At 39.2% G+C, this 14,100-nt stretch overlaps 1 protein-coding gene across 1 annotated transcript; it reads right to left on the bottom strand.

Annotated features, from left to right (window-relative positions):
* Positions 1-387: 387 nt before the first annotated feature.
* Positions 388-4,684, bottom strand: serpine1 (serpin peptidase inhibitor, clade E (nexin, plasminogen activator inhibitor type 1), member 1). Its single transcript, XM_006808479.3, has 9 exons — positions 4,616-4,684; positions 3,310-3,548; positions 2,822-3,046; positions 2,520-2,714; positions 2,218-2,416; positions 1,998-2,098; positions 1,098-1,184; positions 670-753; positions 388-584 (listed from the first exon to the last, which is right to left on the bottom strand). Exons 2-9 carry the CDS (start codon positions 3,545-3,547, stop codon positions 541-543), a joined length of 1,173 nt encoding a protein of 390 aa, XP_006808542.1. The 5' UTR covers position 3,548; positions 4,616-4,684; the 3' UTR covers positions 388-540.
* Between the last annotated feature and the right edge of the window lie 9,416 nt (positions 4,685-14,100).

Genomic DNA, 14,100 nt, shown 5'->3' with positions numbered 1-14,100 from the left:
TGCTTGAGTCAGGGGGAGAACAGAAAAAGTCAATGTTAACCTTTCAAAGAACTCCTCAAAGACTGCAACATTGTAAAAAATATAGTAGTTTAATAAATATAAGCATAGTGACAGAAATAAAAATGTAAGAACAAAACAAACAAAAAATATGAAATATATTTTTAACAGTAATAATATCAAAATATAACTATTTATAAATACTAATTCATCAGCGTCCCTCCCTTACAATTAAATCAATATCTTTTGTATCAGAAACAGGTGAAATACCTCATATGTTCACTTTCCTTTATATCACGATATGTTTTATCAGCCAGAAACATTCAGAGAAATAAATAATCTATAAAGAAATATATATATATTTTTTTTTTTAGCAAAATATTTTTCAATAATGTTGTAAATAAACCTTCCAGTGATTTAGTTTGCAGTTTCAAATATGTCATCTGATTTAAGTAGTATATGTCAGATATGTCATCCATTGGATGGTCATTATGTGGAACTTTAGTAGCCTCACGCAGGGGAATGAAAGGTTTTCAGAGTGGGTTACTGCTGAGGCTGGTTGAACTGACCCATGAAAAGAACAGCACCTAAACATAAAAGGGAGAACATTAGGGAGCCACTCTACCAATTAGTAGTCTGGTATTGTAAAATTGTATTCAGGTGAAAGGTTACCTGTGAGTTTGTGCTGGATAAGGAAAAGGAAAGGTCGGTCTAGAACGATCTCCTCTACGGCCATACGAGAAAACATGACAGCAGCTAACAGAACAACAAAAAAAAGGGGGGGAAAGGTCAGTGTTGGGTTTATGTGGGGACCTCATTTGGACCCCTTACATTATCTTCAAATAGTTCTCCTGATACATTTTTTGTTGAAAAGTATTTGTTACAATTTGATTAATCACAAAAAATGATTAAAATATTTTCTCTGTGTCTATAAATCAATATCTATAAACGACATTAAGAACTCTGCTTCTGTTGCCTATTTTCAACATCCCCTTTTAGCTTACATCATATTATGTTTCAAACTACCATAAAAGCATAGAAAATCTATTATATCACCTGTGCCACAAATAAATATATATAGACTTGAGAAATGAGGGTACCTGTTGATGCTGCTCCTTTGGTTCCCTCTTCGTTCACCTCAATTTTCAGTTTTTGCAGGACCTTCGACACACACAGCCTTTGATCCACTAGAGGGAAAAACACAAAAAAACAAATTAATAAATAAAGAAAAAAACAATTACATAAAATATGTTTGTTTTTTTCATTATGTAGTGTTTTTTAAACCTTAAATTTTTTTATCTGCTTATTTATAATCTATCATTAAGGCTTAAAATGCTTCAATTTTAAATATGGACAGTCTTGACGCACAGGCTTTTAAGGTGGTTTTAATGGATAGATAGATAGATATAAAAAAAATTGAGTGATCATGTGGTTTATTTCAAAAGCTCCAGTCAGGATTAAGAGTGTATCATAGCGCAGAAACAGCTTTAGTGATGGTCATGAACTATCCTCTGGACTCATCTCTTTGTTTGTCCTGCTGGACCTCATTAAAACACTGTTCGTGTTAAACAGTTCAGTTGTTTGAATTCTATCTGTAACACACTCTAATTTGTTCATATAACAACACAATACACTCATGACTCCAAGTTTGTAAGGAATCTTGGAGTCATTCCTGACTCCAAGTCATTCCTGACTCCAAGATGATAGCACTGATAGCTCTGTTCTACCTACCCGAACACTCACAGTGCTTTATACAACTTGTCTCATTTATACCATTCATATGCTTAAATGCTTTCTATCTAACATTCACACTTAATTATACTCCAGTGGATGCATCGGAGAGCAACTTGGGGTTAGTATCTTGCCTGAGGATATTTGGCATACAGACTGGGGTAGCTAGGGATCAAACCTCCAACTTTCTGATTGGTAGATGACCTGCTGCACCTCGGGAACTACAGTTACCCCCGAGAGGTGAACATTTAACAAAAAGGTTGACTTACAGGTGATGCGTGTGAAGTCTGCAGTAGCTGGGTTGAAGATGTCTCCTAGTCCCATGTTAACTAGCGCAGTCTTCAGATTCACCTCGGAGTCCAGAGTAAACCTTAAAAACACCAGTCTTTCAGTGTCTTGTGTTTTGTTTAGGCTGATAGCCTTGTGATAATCAATATGAATCAATATAATTTATTGTTAGCTCCAAAGATACACTCGGACCACTCTTACCTAGGCAAGGCCAGCTGCCTCCTGACATTCCTCAGCTCTGTCCTCCACTGTCGGATCTTCTGGCTGCTCAGATCTGCACTGAGCGTGCTCAGAGGAACTTCAGGCTCAAAGGGAGACACCAAGAGCATGCTCAGTAAGTCGCCCTCATATGGGACCTCAATCACATCGTAATCCACTCCATCAGCGGTTACAAACTCTCCTGTTAATTGAGGGGAAAAGAAAGGCCTTAATGAGTAAATACACATAGAGACCTTAGTCATCTGTGGAACCGTTTGATAAACGAGTGCAACAACGTGGCCCACCGTAGTTGAAGCGGTTGGTGATTCTCATCATGTGGACTGGCACAGTGCTGCCATTAGCACAGTGGAACATCATCTCCTGTGTCAGTTTTGGGTCAAAGGGAATTTTCCAGAGCCCCTGGAAGTGGAGCGCATTAAGGAGGACGAGGCGGGTCTGATCAGTCAGAGATCCAGACTGCAAGAATTCAGGGATAAGACCTGCAGAAGAGATGACCAAACGATTTCAAAGATGGACACAAAGATAGACGCCAGCAGAAATCAAAGCTGATGGAGGTTTCAGACGGATTTGAGTCTGCTATATATACCTGCAGTGTGGTCTGAGACCCACGCATTGATAACGCTGATGGCTTGGTCTGGCTTCGTGAAGTCCACCTGGTGAGGGTTGGTCTTGAAGGCCTTGGCCACAGTCCGGTGATATCTCTTCTCCAGATTCATCTTCCTCTCCACCATCACCCCGTTGGCTATTTCTACCCCTTCCTCAGCGGACAGGCCCCGCTGCAGAAGCCACTGCTGCCGAAGCATCCCCCGCTCTGCGGGACGAGTTTTTTTTTCATGGTTATGGTCTTGACATGCTCTAGTCCACCAAAGTCACAAAACTACCTTTTTTTAAAATCTTTCTTTAACTTAGTTACAAACGTCCTTTTGCAAACGCTACAGTATGTGTAAAAAGAGTAAATAGTGCCATATTGTTGTCCTGATGCTAAAAACTTTATGGATATATTCTCATTATTTCCTATAACCTGTTCCTGTTGCCTCAGTCCCACTTTGTTGTCTGGATCTAGATGTCACTCACCTCGCAGAGAAAAACCCATAGCTGTAGTTAAGGCCTTGCTGGTGTTTCCATTTGCACCAAGCTGAGCCATGGCCAGAACAGAGGCCACACCATATGGAGACAAGACCACATTCTTGTCTGTAGACTCCTGGGCCAACTGGTAGAAGACCTTCAGCCCAAAATCGGTCTGCTTATCCTGCAGAGAACTCAGTCCCACTCTGCTCAGAGCCAGCACCAGGAAAATATATACACAAAGCATTCTGGAAAAGAAAAAATATGAATATATGGTGATTCAGTATGCAGCAGACACTCTGTATCTGACACCTGCAAGTATAACCTTTCTTCTCAAACAGCTTTTCTCGCAGTGATTGTACACTACATCACTAAAACTGATGCATTCTTTAGAAATAGATATTGTATCCATTTAAAGAGGAGTGGATTTTTGTTTAACCTTGTGTCTGTAGATCATGTTTCTGATTCTTAGTAAGAAACTGCACTGGATTACACAATGGCCTGCATTTGTATAGCGCTTTTCTAGTCCTTAAGGACCCCAAAGCGCTTTACACTACATTCAGTCATCCACCCATTCACACACTGGGGATGGCAAGCTACATTGTAGCCACAGTTGCCCTGGGGCGCACTGACAGAGGCGAGGCTGCCGGACACAGGCGCCACCAGGCCCTCTGACCACCACCAGTAGGCAAATATGGGGTTAGTATCTTGGCCAAGGATATTTGGCATGCTCTGCCACCTGAGCTACAGCCACTCTTTCTCTGCTTTCTCTGTACAGTGGTACAGAGAAAGGTTAAAGACCTGTCAAAAGTTGGCCATAAAATGATGTCTTAAAATTATGACTGTAAAAACTTGCATACAGAAAGGTTCAAGCAAAGAGTATGAAAATAAATAAAGACAGAAAGAAAACATGTCAAACTAGCCACAACTGGTAGATGTAAAAAAAAAAAAAGGAAAGAAGAATAATATATTAGTCCACTTCTAACTGTGCTTTAGTCAAACACTGACTTAGGATAATGAGATTCAATAATAATAAACTTAATAATAATAATTCAGGATAGGATTTATAACAGATTCAGTTTGTTCTTAGGAACTGAATGCAAGCCAACGTAATAGACATCTGTATTAAAAAAAAGCTGTGCACATGTGATTGATGATGTAGTTTATGGATGTGGACAAGATCAACTGAAAACTACTCAAGAGGCTAAATTATACTTTATTGTATTAAATAACAATTTCCCTTCTAATTCCTTGTAATGCTGTGTGTGCCTGTACGTATAAGCTAAAGTCTGAACTGTCAGCTTCAGGTCCTTACCTTGTAGCTGGCGTGTGTCCACTGTAGTATTTCAAATCCCCGTTTGTTCAGGTTGGGTCTTCTCTGCTGGCCCCTGAGTTTGAAATACTGACAGCGGTTTGCCTATTTATACTAAAAGACCGCCTCCCTCCTACGCACACACATAAACACACAAAGCGTTGGAGACGATGATGTCATCTGACACTGTCTGGACAGACTTCCTTTTCATGAACACACATGTCCACTCACCCTCCCTCTCACTTTTTTCCCTGTCTCTTTTTCCATATTATCATTGAGGATATGGAAAGTCACTTAACTCTTTCCCCACATGGACACACACACATTAGTCTGTTCTTCCTGCTCATGCTGGAACAGTTAGTCAGAGGTGAATGCACAGTAATGTTTCGTAATCACTCATTTTTTAAAATGTCTGGATATGATAAACATTGCTGGCTGACACGCAAGTGCTGCACTCTCGAATGCTCTGCATTTTTCTACAGGAAGTATGGCGTGGAAGTAAATGTGCTATCTGTTATTTGTTTTTCTTTGGAAGGCTATTTTTGACTTCTTTTAACGTGTCACAGGTTAAAAACATATATAATCCAGTGCTGCAGTGAGTGGTATACATGCTCATGTGCTTTCACTTTGGGTGGGGATGCATCAGAATTCCAAATTTAGTCACAACTTTTAACATTCCTTATCCCACTACTCACCAAGCATCTGGTAGACAGGACAGAGAGTTGCATTTTACACACTTTTTCCAAGTCTATCTACTGAAGCTTGTGGCAGGCTAACAAAATGTAATTGAAGCCATTTGTTATATAGAAAAAAGCAAAACCAAACAGCTTCCTGGACCTGATTTTGTTATGGAGTGTTTCAATTTCCATTACTAAGAAACAAAGAAAACAAACAAAAAGGACTAGAAGATGTTAAAACACTGCAGGAAACACAGAAACTACCAAACGGCATCCCTTAATCATCAGAATACAGTGTCAACAATTTTTCCTAAGAAGTAGGACCAAAACCATCTGTGGATTTGAGTAACAAAAACATAGGAATCACCAAAAACACAAACTAAGTATAAAATAAATAAATAAAAATGGATACAACAGCTTCTTACAATATCAGGAAAAAATGAGGTAGATTAAAAGGAAAACCCCGGACTCCAGTGCTGTCTGGGAACAAGCACTTCTATTTATTTTCATCTGTTTCTGGCTCACTTGTGTTAACCTCTATAATTATGACCTCTCATAGCATTGAATGAAACACAAAATCGCAGCTGATATTTTATTCTTAATCATTTGTACCTGCTTTGTACTTAAGGTGAACAGATGTATTCACACAAGCTGTTTCATCCTTGAGAGCTTTTCTAACATTCACTCACATTCCTATGGATGCACTGGGTGAACTCGGGATTAGTATCTTGTCGAAGTATATTTGACATGCAAACTGAAGCATCCAGGGATCAAACCACCAACCTAATGATAAGTAGATGATTTACCTCTTGAGTTATACTCAGACTGAAAAGATTTGCAAATGTATTTTCATGAATACCTTCTTAAAAGAGAAAATCAGTTTAAACTAGTTCACCTTGTGCAAAACATTCAAAATAATTCCAAAGAAAAACACAAACCTAGGCTACAAATTTTAATGACAAGGTTTGGGAACCAGATCTTTCTTTATTCTAAGATAACTGAGTCTTTGACAAATGTTTATGGCCATTGACAGTGTCTGGTATTTTTTGCCTTGGCTTTTAAATAGATGTAGTTTTCTGTCTTCAAAATACTCAAAATCTAATTATTAAGCCTGAGAAGCTCCCACTACTAACACCCTGGGAATGTGACACAGCCACAACAGTGAGAGAATAACAACAGTGAACAATGGGATGACAAGTCCGTTATCAAGCCTTTGGGATCACCACCGTTATTTTTACACATTATGCTGTTTTTGCTTTAGACAATGTTTCCTAAAATATAAAGATGCATCAACACATCTGGTTACTGTAACTTGGCCCCACCACCCCTGAGGATTTAGTACATTCCATGTAAGGCTGTGACTGGAAATTTGGTTTGTACACCCACTCAGTTCTCTGTGAGAAAAAACAGGAATGAACTGTTGCCAAGACAGCAAATAACATCACACACTGACTCTTAGTTTTGTTATTGCTTAGCTATTGATTTGTATTTATTCCCAAGTATTTTTGTCCTAGGTTTATTTGTTCCCTCTGTGGGGCTCGTCCTTTTGTATCACTTTCTCTATGGTTAATTTATTTATACATCCATGTTTCTCTATTTAGTTATAAGTCTTATTTCCTGTTTTATTTTGACAGTTATTTGTCTCTTGTGCTTAGTTTTCCTTCACCTTCTCATATTGGTAAATGGACTGGTTCTAATTAATCTGAGCGCTCAAAGTAATTTACATAACTCCACACAGTCTGGCTACACTGTCACTAATAACTCTATGTGTGCTCTTTGGTTAGAATCCAGGTGACTTGAATAAACCTCATGGGTTTGAAAATAGAGTTAAAATTAAGAGGATAAGCATAAATTTCAGTTCAGATGCATTTATATTGTGCTAGTTTACAACATTATTACTTTATATATAATTATGAATTTCAACAAAACCTGAAGGCTTAAAATTAACATTTGCACTAATTTTCAGCAATAATATAGTATATTACAGCTGATATATTGTTATAGTATAGCCTAAAAGAGTGTGGTGCCGGACTGCTGCCTTTTGAGTAATACGGTGAGGGATGATCGTGTTATGACTGATGTGTCACATGGGAGTGTGGTTGTTCCTCTGTATCAGCCCATCACAGCTGCTGGGACATGTACAATAAGTCCTGAGTGTAACATTTCTGTAGAGACCGATCTCCACACATCAAAGCTGATGTGGTCCTTGTGTTGACTCATCCACTTTCTGTCTGTCTTGCTACATCATGCTCTCTTCTCTCTTGTTTTATGTTCATTAACTGCACCTTCTGTTTCAGCGGCGAGTCTTCCTCTGTGTGCCACCTTTGCATCCAGCACACCTATATTTCCTCTCTGTGCAGGTACCTGGTTGTGTCCGAGGGACTTGCCAAGAGCGAGTTTTTCCTTGAGAAACAGTTTATCTGTGAATCTGTAGTGGAGACCAGGACATTCCAGCTATCATTCCTTATGCTGTCTGTTGTTTTTACCTTCACTGTAAATAAACACTGTAAATAAAGGTGTCTGATCTTCAGAAGAGAAGATCAGACACCAGCGAGGGAGGATAAGAAGGACAGACGCAACAACATCGTCATCCCCTATGTAGCCGGTGTATCAGAGAAACTCAGGAGAGTTTTCTCCAAGCATGACATCCCAGTTTACTTCAGACCCAGCAACACACTCAGACACAAACTGGTTCACCCGAAAGACAAAACTCCAAAACACAAACTTAACAATGTGGTGTTTGCTGTACAGTGCAGAGAGGAATGCCCAGACCTCTACATCGGAGAGACCAAACAGCCACTTCACAAGCGCACATCTGCATCTAAAGGTCAAAGGTCACTCTTTCGAGGATGCCAATGTTCACATTTTGGACAGAGAGGACAGATGGTTTGAAAGCGGAGTGAAAGAAGCATCTATGTCCACTGTGAGCGACCATCTTTGAACAGAGGCGGTGGTTTACGACACCAACTCTCTGCCATCTATAATCCAGTTTTGAGATCCCTCCCCAGACACCTTAACGCCCACTCACATCCTGGGCCATCTGACCTCAGGAATTCGCATGATAAGGTGGGGCCAGGTTTCACAAGGAGCTCACCCAAAACTCTGGCTGATTGGGACCCACACCCAGTTTCACACCTTGGCTCAGGCGATTAGAGGATCATCAGGGGGTCCTTTTGTCCCTCTGTGAGGGGACACTCCCACTAGGTTTATATCTGGGACTCTCCACCATTTGACCTTAGAACTGAAGAAGCTTCTCGGATGAGAGGTGAAACGTCTTCAAGTAACTTGAAGTCCAGACACTTTTCTTTGCAAGCTCCTTAGACTACAATGACCTGGATGACTGAGAACCTTCACAGACAGTCTGCTCTAGTGTTCATGATGAAAGCATTTTGCCAGCTGCCAAAATGCATCCTGATTTTTCTTAAAAACAAGAAATAATGGACTGTAATTATACTGCGGATCAGTTCTAATAGTTTGTGGTTTAAAAGTAATTTTACAAACACTGACGTGCAATTCAAAGTAAACTAGGTTCGTAGCAGTTTGGCTATCACCATTGCCCGATCTCAGATGAAAATAATTTGTCAAAACAATTCATTCATGTGTTTTATCTTAATTACTCCCCTTTTTATCCATTTCTTTCAGAAAACTATCAAAAAATGTCAAAACTTTGAAGCGCTCCATATTAACAGCAGGTACTTTTATTGACTTGGAGGCCCCATTATTTCAGAAGTTTTGGTTAAAACTTAAAGTACATAAATATCTCTGAAGACAAAAGTCACTGATGAAGATACACTGTCTTACTTTCAAACCAGCCTCCCCTTTTCTAAATGTATTCTCTATGAAATAAGTAGAGAGGGGGCCAATCACATTTATACTGAAATTTATTAACATGGTTATCTTACAAAACACTAGAGTAATCATTGTGACAGTTATTTTTAGTGTATTGACTATCATGTTGAGCTGTATACGACAGGGCTCTTAGCCATCCTAACAAAATGAGATAAAACTGGGGCACAGTTATCATATTCATATCCAGCAGTATTCCTCAATTATTTTAACATTTTACTGATATACAGGGACCAAGCCTACAAAAACAACAGAAATTATTTTTTTTGTTACATAATTTCCTGCTCTATGTATGATTAAACAGTTTTATATAATCCCTGAAAGTGCAAAGCGGTCAATGAGAGACAGAAGAAATGGAAAACTCAAGTGTTTGTGGTTAGGTGAGTAAATGGGTGTGATTGTGGTGAACAGATAGAAGATCGCTTATGTTCAGAAATCGGGAATTTCCATCCATGAAATGTATTCGCTACTTCATATTCCACAATCAACTGTTTATTATATTCTAACAAAGTTGATGCGACTTGGATTGAAAGCAACTCCACGTAAAATCACAATGGGATCAGTGGATAGTGAAGCGCGTGGTCGCCATCTCTCTGCAGAATCAAACGACAGTTAGTCCGCCTTCCAATAATACTGTCTACGGCAGGGGAGCAAACTTCCGGCGGCATGCGAGAATGTGCGAGCTTCACCGGCCTGCTGACAAACCATGCAGGCAGGGGCGGGGCTTTGTGTTGATGGACACCAATCACACGCAAAGACAGACTAGGATCATACCATTACGTGAAACAAGGAAGGGGGGAGGGGGCAGACATTCCAAAGACACCAAGTTAGTGGTACAGGCCGGGTACACAGAGGAGATGAGCATCTGGCTGCATTTCAGTGCTATTGGAGACCACAAAGCTGAATGCAGAATTTATAAACTTAGGAGCTGGATAAATTTTTGGAGGACGAAAGGTTTCACATTTCTACTTAAACCTCATGCTCTTCTCCCTAGCAGTAGTAAATGAATAAAAAAATAATAAATCAGGCTATGTATATATATATATATATATATATATATATATATATATATATATATATATATATTTCTTTTGTGATTTAGTTATTGACATTTAGGAATCACTGTACAGTATAATGTGCATCAGCTTCAATAATTTGTTAGGGAGTGGGATTTAATCATCAGTGATATAGCTAATATAGTATCTAAGGTTAATAAAGTCAAAATCTGTCCTGCATGTTATTATACAGCCCATCCATTTCTTCCATCATGATACACACAAGTCCCTCTTGTAGTTCACATCTGCTGTCATTTTCTCCATCCTGTAAGTGTCCATTGTGACATCCATACACATGGTCAAAGTTGGGCTCTCACATGAAAGCCATTTCTTTGTGAGGGCTTTTTTTTTTACCTGCCACCAATATAATAGTAAATTTGTATCATTCTGTGTCCATCCTTCTGGCAAGAGTCCAAAGAATAAAAGTTTTACTTTTATACTAATTATGAACCAATTATCTATCTATACTATTAATTGCTTTGAGTGCTCAGATAGATATGAGAAGGTGAAGGAAAACTAAGCACAAGAAACAAATAACTGTCAAAGCAGGCAACTTCTAAATATCTCGTGTTGCCACATGTATTGCCTTCCAATAAGTTTTAATAACCCGACAGTCCCAGAAAATAATAATAATAAAAAATAATTGTTGGCATTTGTGTTTCCACATCACAGTCATAGTGAGATTTTTGGTATGTTGTAACAAAGTAACTTATCAGGCTTTTCCAACCAAACTCCCTCCAGCTCACAGTGTCTTTGAATGGCAGAGATGTAGAAATGTGTGCATGTAGCACAGAGTCATGGTTCACTGTCTGAGTCTCAATGAGTCTCACAGGCCTGAATGTGCTTGAAGACATTTACAATTCTTAACTTGTTTGATCAGCTGCTCACCACAAACGAGCACAAATTTGACTTTTAACAGTTTATCCCACATTCATACTACGCGATGTCATCAAGCAATAAACAGGTTAATGACAACAGTTTGTTTTTACTTTCTAATGTCCAAGTTTGTTTGTTTTCCAACTACAGGTTCAAAAACAAAAACACAAAAAAAAAAACTGGACAGTCGGGGCAATGAGCAGGACAATACAGGACTGTTAATTAAGACACTTTATTAACAAACATTAGCTTACAAGGCTTGCTGTCATGATGCTGTCCTAGTTAAAGAGCAGCTCAGTAAAATATTTAAACAACCATTTTGACCAGCCACTACATAAAAACTTAAACTCCTATTAAAAGCATGATTAAAGTACAACAGTTAACACTAAAACACCATCAAACACAAAGAACCAGTCAATGCCAGTCAACACAACCACAACAAAGCAACAACAAGGTTACAACAAGACAGCAGCAGTGCGTAGGCCTGTAACAAGAGAAAGAAAGCAGTGATCCAGGGCCCACCCTACTATAAGCCAAATTCCAGACAATCTAGAAGGATCCTGCTTATCACCCTCTAACAGTTACGCAGCTTAAACAGCAGCCAGGGGAAGGACTCCGATCTTCAAATATCAAAGACAGCCCGTGATCTTCGCCCACCTTTAACAGGAATGAGTGCAAACTGGCAGGGATCAGGAGTAGGCCACAGCTGCTCCTTACAACTAGCTTCTGGTTAACAGCTAAGGGAAGGGTGAATGTTCATGCTGCAATCACAGACACCATGCGTGAACCTAACACCTCCTACCAAGTCTAACCCACTCATACCTGTTATTAATCTCTGTCTCTGTTCCACAGCATGTCTTTATCCTGTCTTCCTTCTCTCACCCCAACCGGTCGCAGCAGATGGCCCCGCCCCTCCCTGAGCCTGGTTCTGTTGGAGGTTTCTTCCTGTTAAAAGGGAGTTTTTCCTTCCCACTGTCACCAGTGTGCTTGCTCATAGGGGGTCACATGATTGTTGGGTTTTTCTCTGTATGTATTATTGTAGGGTCTACCAAAGTGCCTTGAGGTGACTGTTGTTGTGATTTGGCGCTCCATAAATAAAACTGAATTGAAAAAATGACTTCTCCTCTCATAGCAGTGTGAGATGCTTAGGTCAAAGATATATCCAAACAGAGATATAGCCTGACTGCTCTTGAATACTGGAATATTGTGGAGTATTGTACATGTGTACCAGCAGACAAAAAGTTTCCTCTACCTGTAGCGACTAAATCCATTATTTTGACACTGTGGTTGCTAATTGTTTGGTAGTAGTTTTAATGTTCACTCAATCAAAGTTCACCATGCCGATCTTTGTTTCCATTCATATTCATGAGTCATTTATTTCATTTGCATTGTCTGGTTTTCTTGCCATTTCCATTTATACAAACGCAACAGGTAACTTGATTAAGCACAGGAGAAAACCATTTGCCCCTTCTCATCAGCAACACCTGAACAGAATTACCCATGGCCTTAAATAACCCTGTACCCGCTTCTGCCATAACCAGTACATAAAATGAAAAACAACCCTCTATTGGTGATAAAGACAGGGAAACACGAAAAATGGCTCCTACACTACCTCTGTGTGAACCTCTTTGCTCTACCGTTTGATAGTCAAAAGAGGCACGATCCCAAAGGTGTCAGACTGCTTGCCCATAAAATGTCTCAGAGTCCATCTCTTATGGGTTAAACAGAAAGAAAAACCTAAAAATTGCTAACCATGCACTGTTACAAAGGTTGTTATATGTCAGTATAATAATAAAAAGCAGTTTGTAGAATTACCCATAATGGTAATATATGTCGTCAAAGGAGCTTGCAAAGAAAAGCGTCTGGACTTCTTTAAGTTACTTGAAGACGTTTCACCTCTCATCTGAGAAGCTTCTTCAGTTCTAAGGTCAAATGGTGGAAATGGTGGGACTCTCCACCATTTCCACCATTTGACCTTAGAACTGAAGAAGCTTTTATTGATTTCAACCATGACATACAAAGTCAGCAACAGCAAAGTCGATTTTGATTTCAGAACAATTGTATGTCCATTATACCCTCCATGCCCCCATCCCAAATTCTCCCCCTTCCAGGTCCACCCTAGACAAGACCAGTGTTGGTCAAATTACTTGAAAAAAGTAATCAGTAACTAATTACCGATTACTTCCCCCCAAAAAGTAATCCCGTTACTTTACTGATTACTTATTTTCAAAAGTAATTTAACTAACTTAGTTAATTAGTTACTTAGTTACTTTTTAAAAACACGATTTACAACCTGAATAGGTGATAAAGTGATAGATCTTTCAGCCCAATTCTACTTTTTCTGCATAATCCATCATACAAAATGTAATCAAATGGAAAAGTCTCTTTTTAAAACTTGTTTTATTAGTTTTAATCTTTTAACTTTATGCATCAAGCAAAACTTTAATTATGCAACATTCTCTGACTGGAAGAAATTTGTTTAATATTTAAACTTATTTTCTGCACATTCCAGCACATAAAATATATATTTTTTTGTGTTTACACTCACTATTTCAAATAGATGCAAGTAAAACAGCATAAATAAAGTCAAAGACTAGCGGTCCTGTTGCTCTATTTTCACCTGTAAAGCAGGAGTGGGGTAGGCGGAGGTTTACCCTGGTGCAGGTGTGCCGCAGCGGTCAGTGGAAGAATCCGCGAGTTTCTCTGTGAGTTTCCCATTACGTCGTAGCGCACTCCCGGTGTTTGCTCGGAAGTTTAGGGATTTTTTTCACTGTAAAAAGTTTTCTTCCCACGCATAACGGACACTAATGTTTTTCTCACTTTTTATGGAATCAAACTCAAAGTAAGGTCAGTACTTCCACGCTTTAAACGCTGCACGCTCATACTCTCTCCCGTACTCGATATATTATCCATTGTTGATCTGCACACAGCTGTTGTCACGAACGTCACACTTGCTTACGTCACTGTCATGAGACATTCTCGCAAAAAAAATCACGGTTTTAGTAACGCAGTAACGCAGCGTTCCTACGGAAAA

Source organism: Neolamprologus brichardi, chromosome 3 (assembly GCF_056152115.1).
Source record: "Neolamprologus brichardi isolate AB-2024 chromosome 3, ASM5615211v1, whole genome shotgun sequence".
Classification (NCBI taxonomy): Eukaryota; Metazoa; Chordata; class Actinopteri; order Cichliformes; family Cichlidae; genus Neolamprologus; species Neolamprologus brichardi.
Note: the sequence above shows the minus strand (reverse complement) of the source record. Positions and strands in the feature narration are given on the sequence as shown.

Coding starts and splice junctions, on each gene's coding strand:
- serpine1 (XM_006808479.3), bottom strand. CDS start 3,547: ATGCTTTGTGTATATATTTTCCTGGTGCTGGCTCTGAGCAGAGTGGGA. Junction 2,417..2,519: donor CACCAACCGCTTCAACTACG/GTGGGCCACGTT, acceptor CTCAATTAACAG/GAGAGTTTGTAACCGCTGAT. Junction 1,185..1,997: donor AGACTTCACACGCATCACCT/GTAAGTCAACCT, acceptor TTTTCCCTCTAG/TGGATCAAAGGCTGTGTGTG.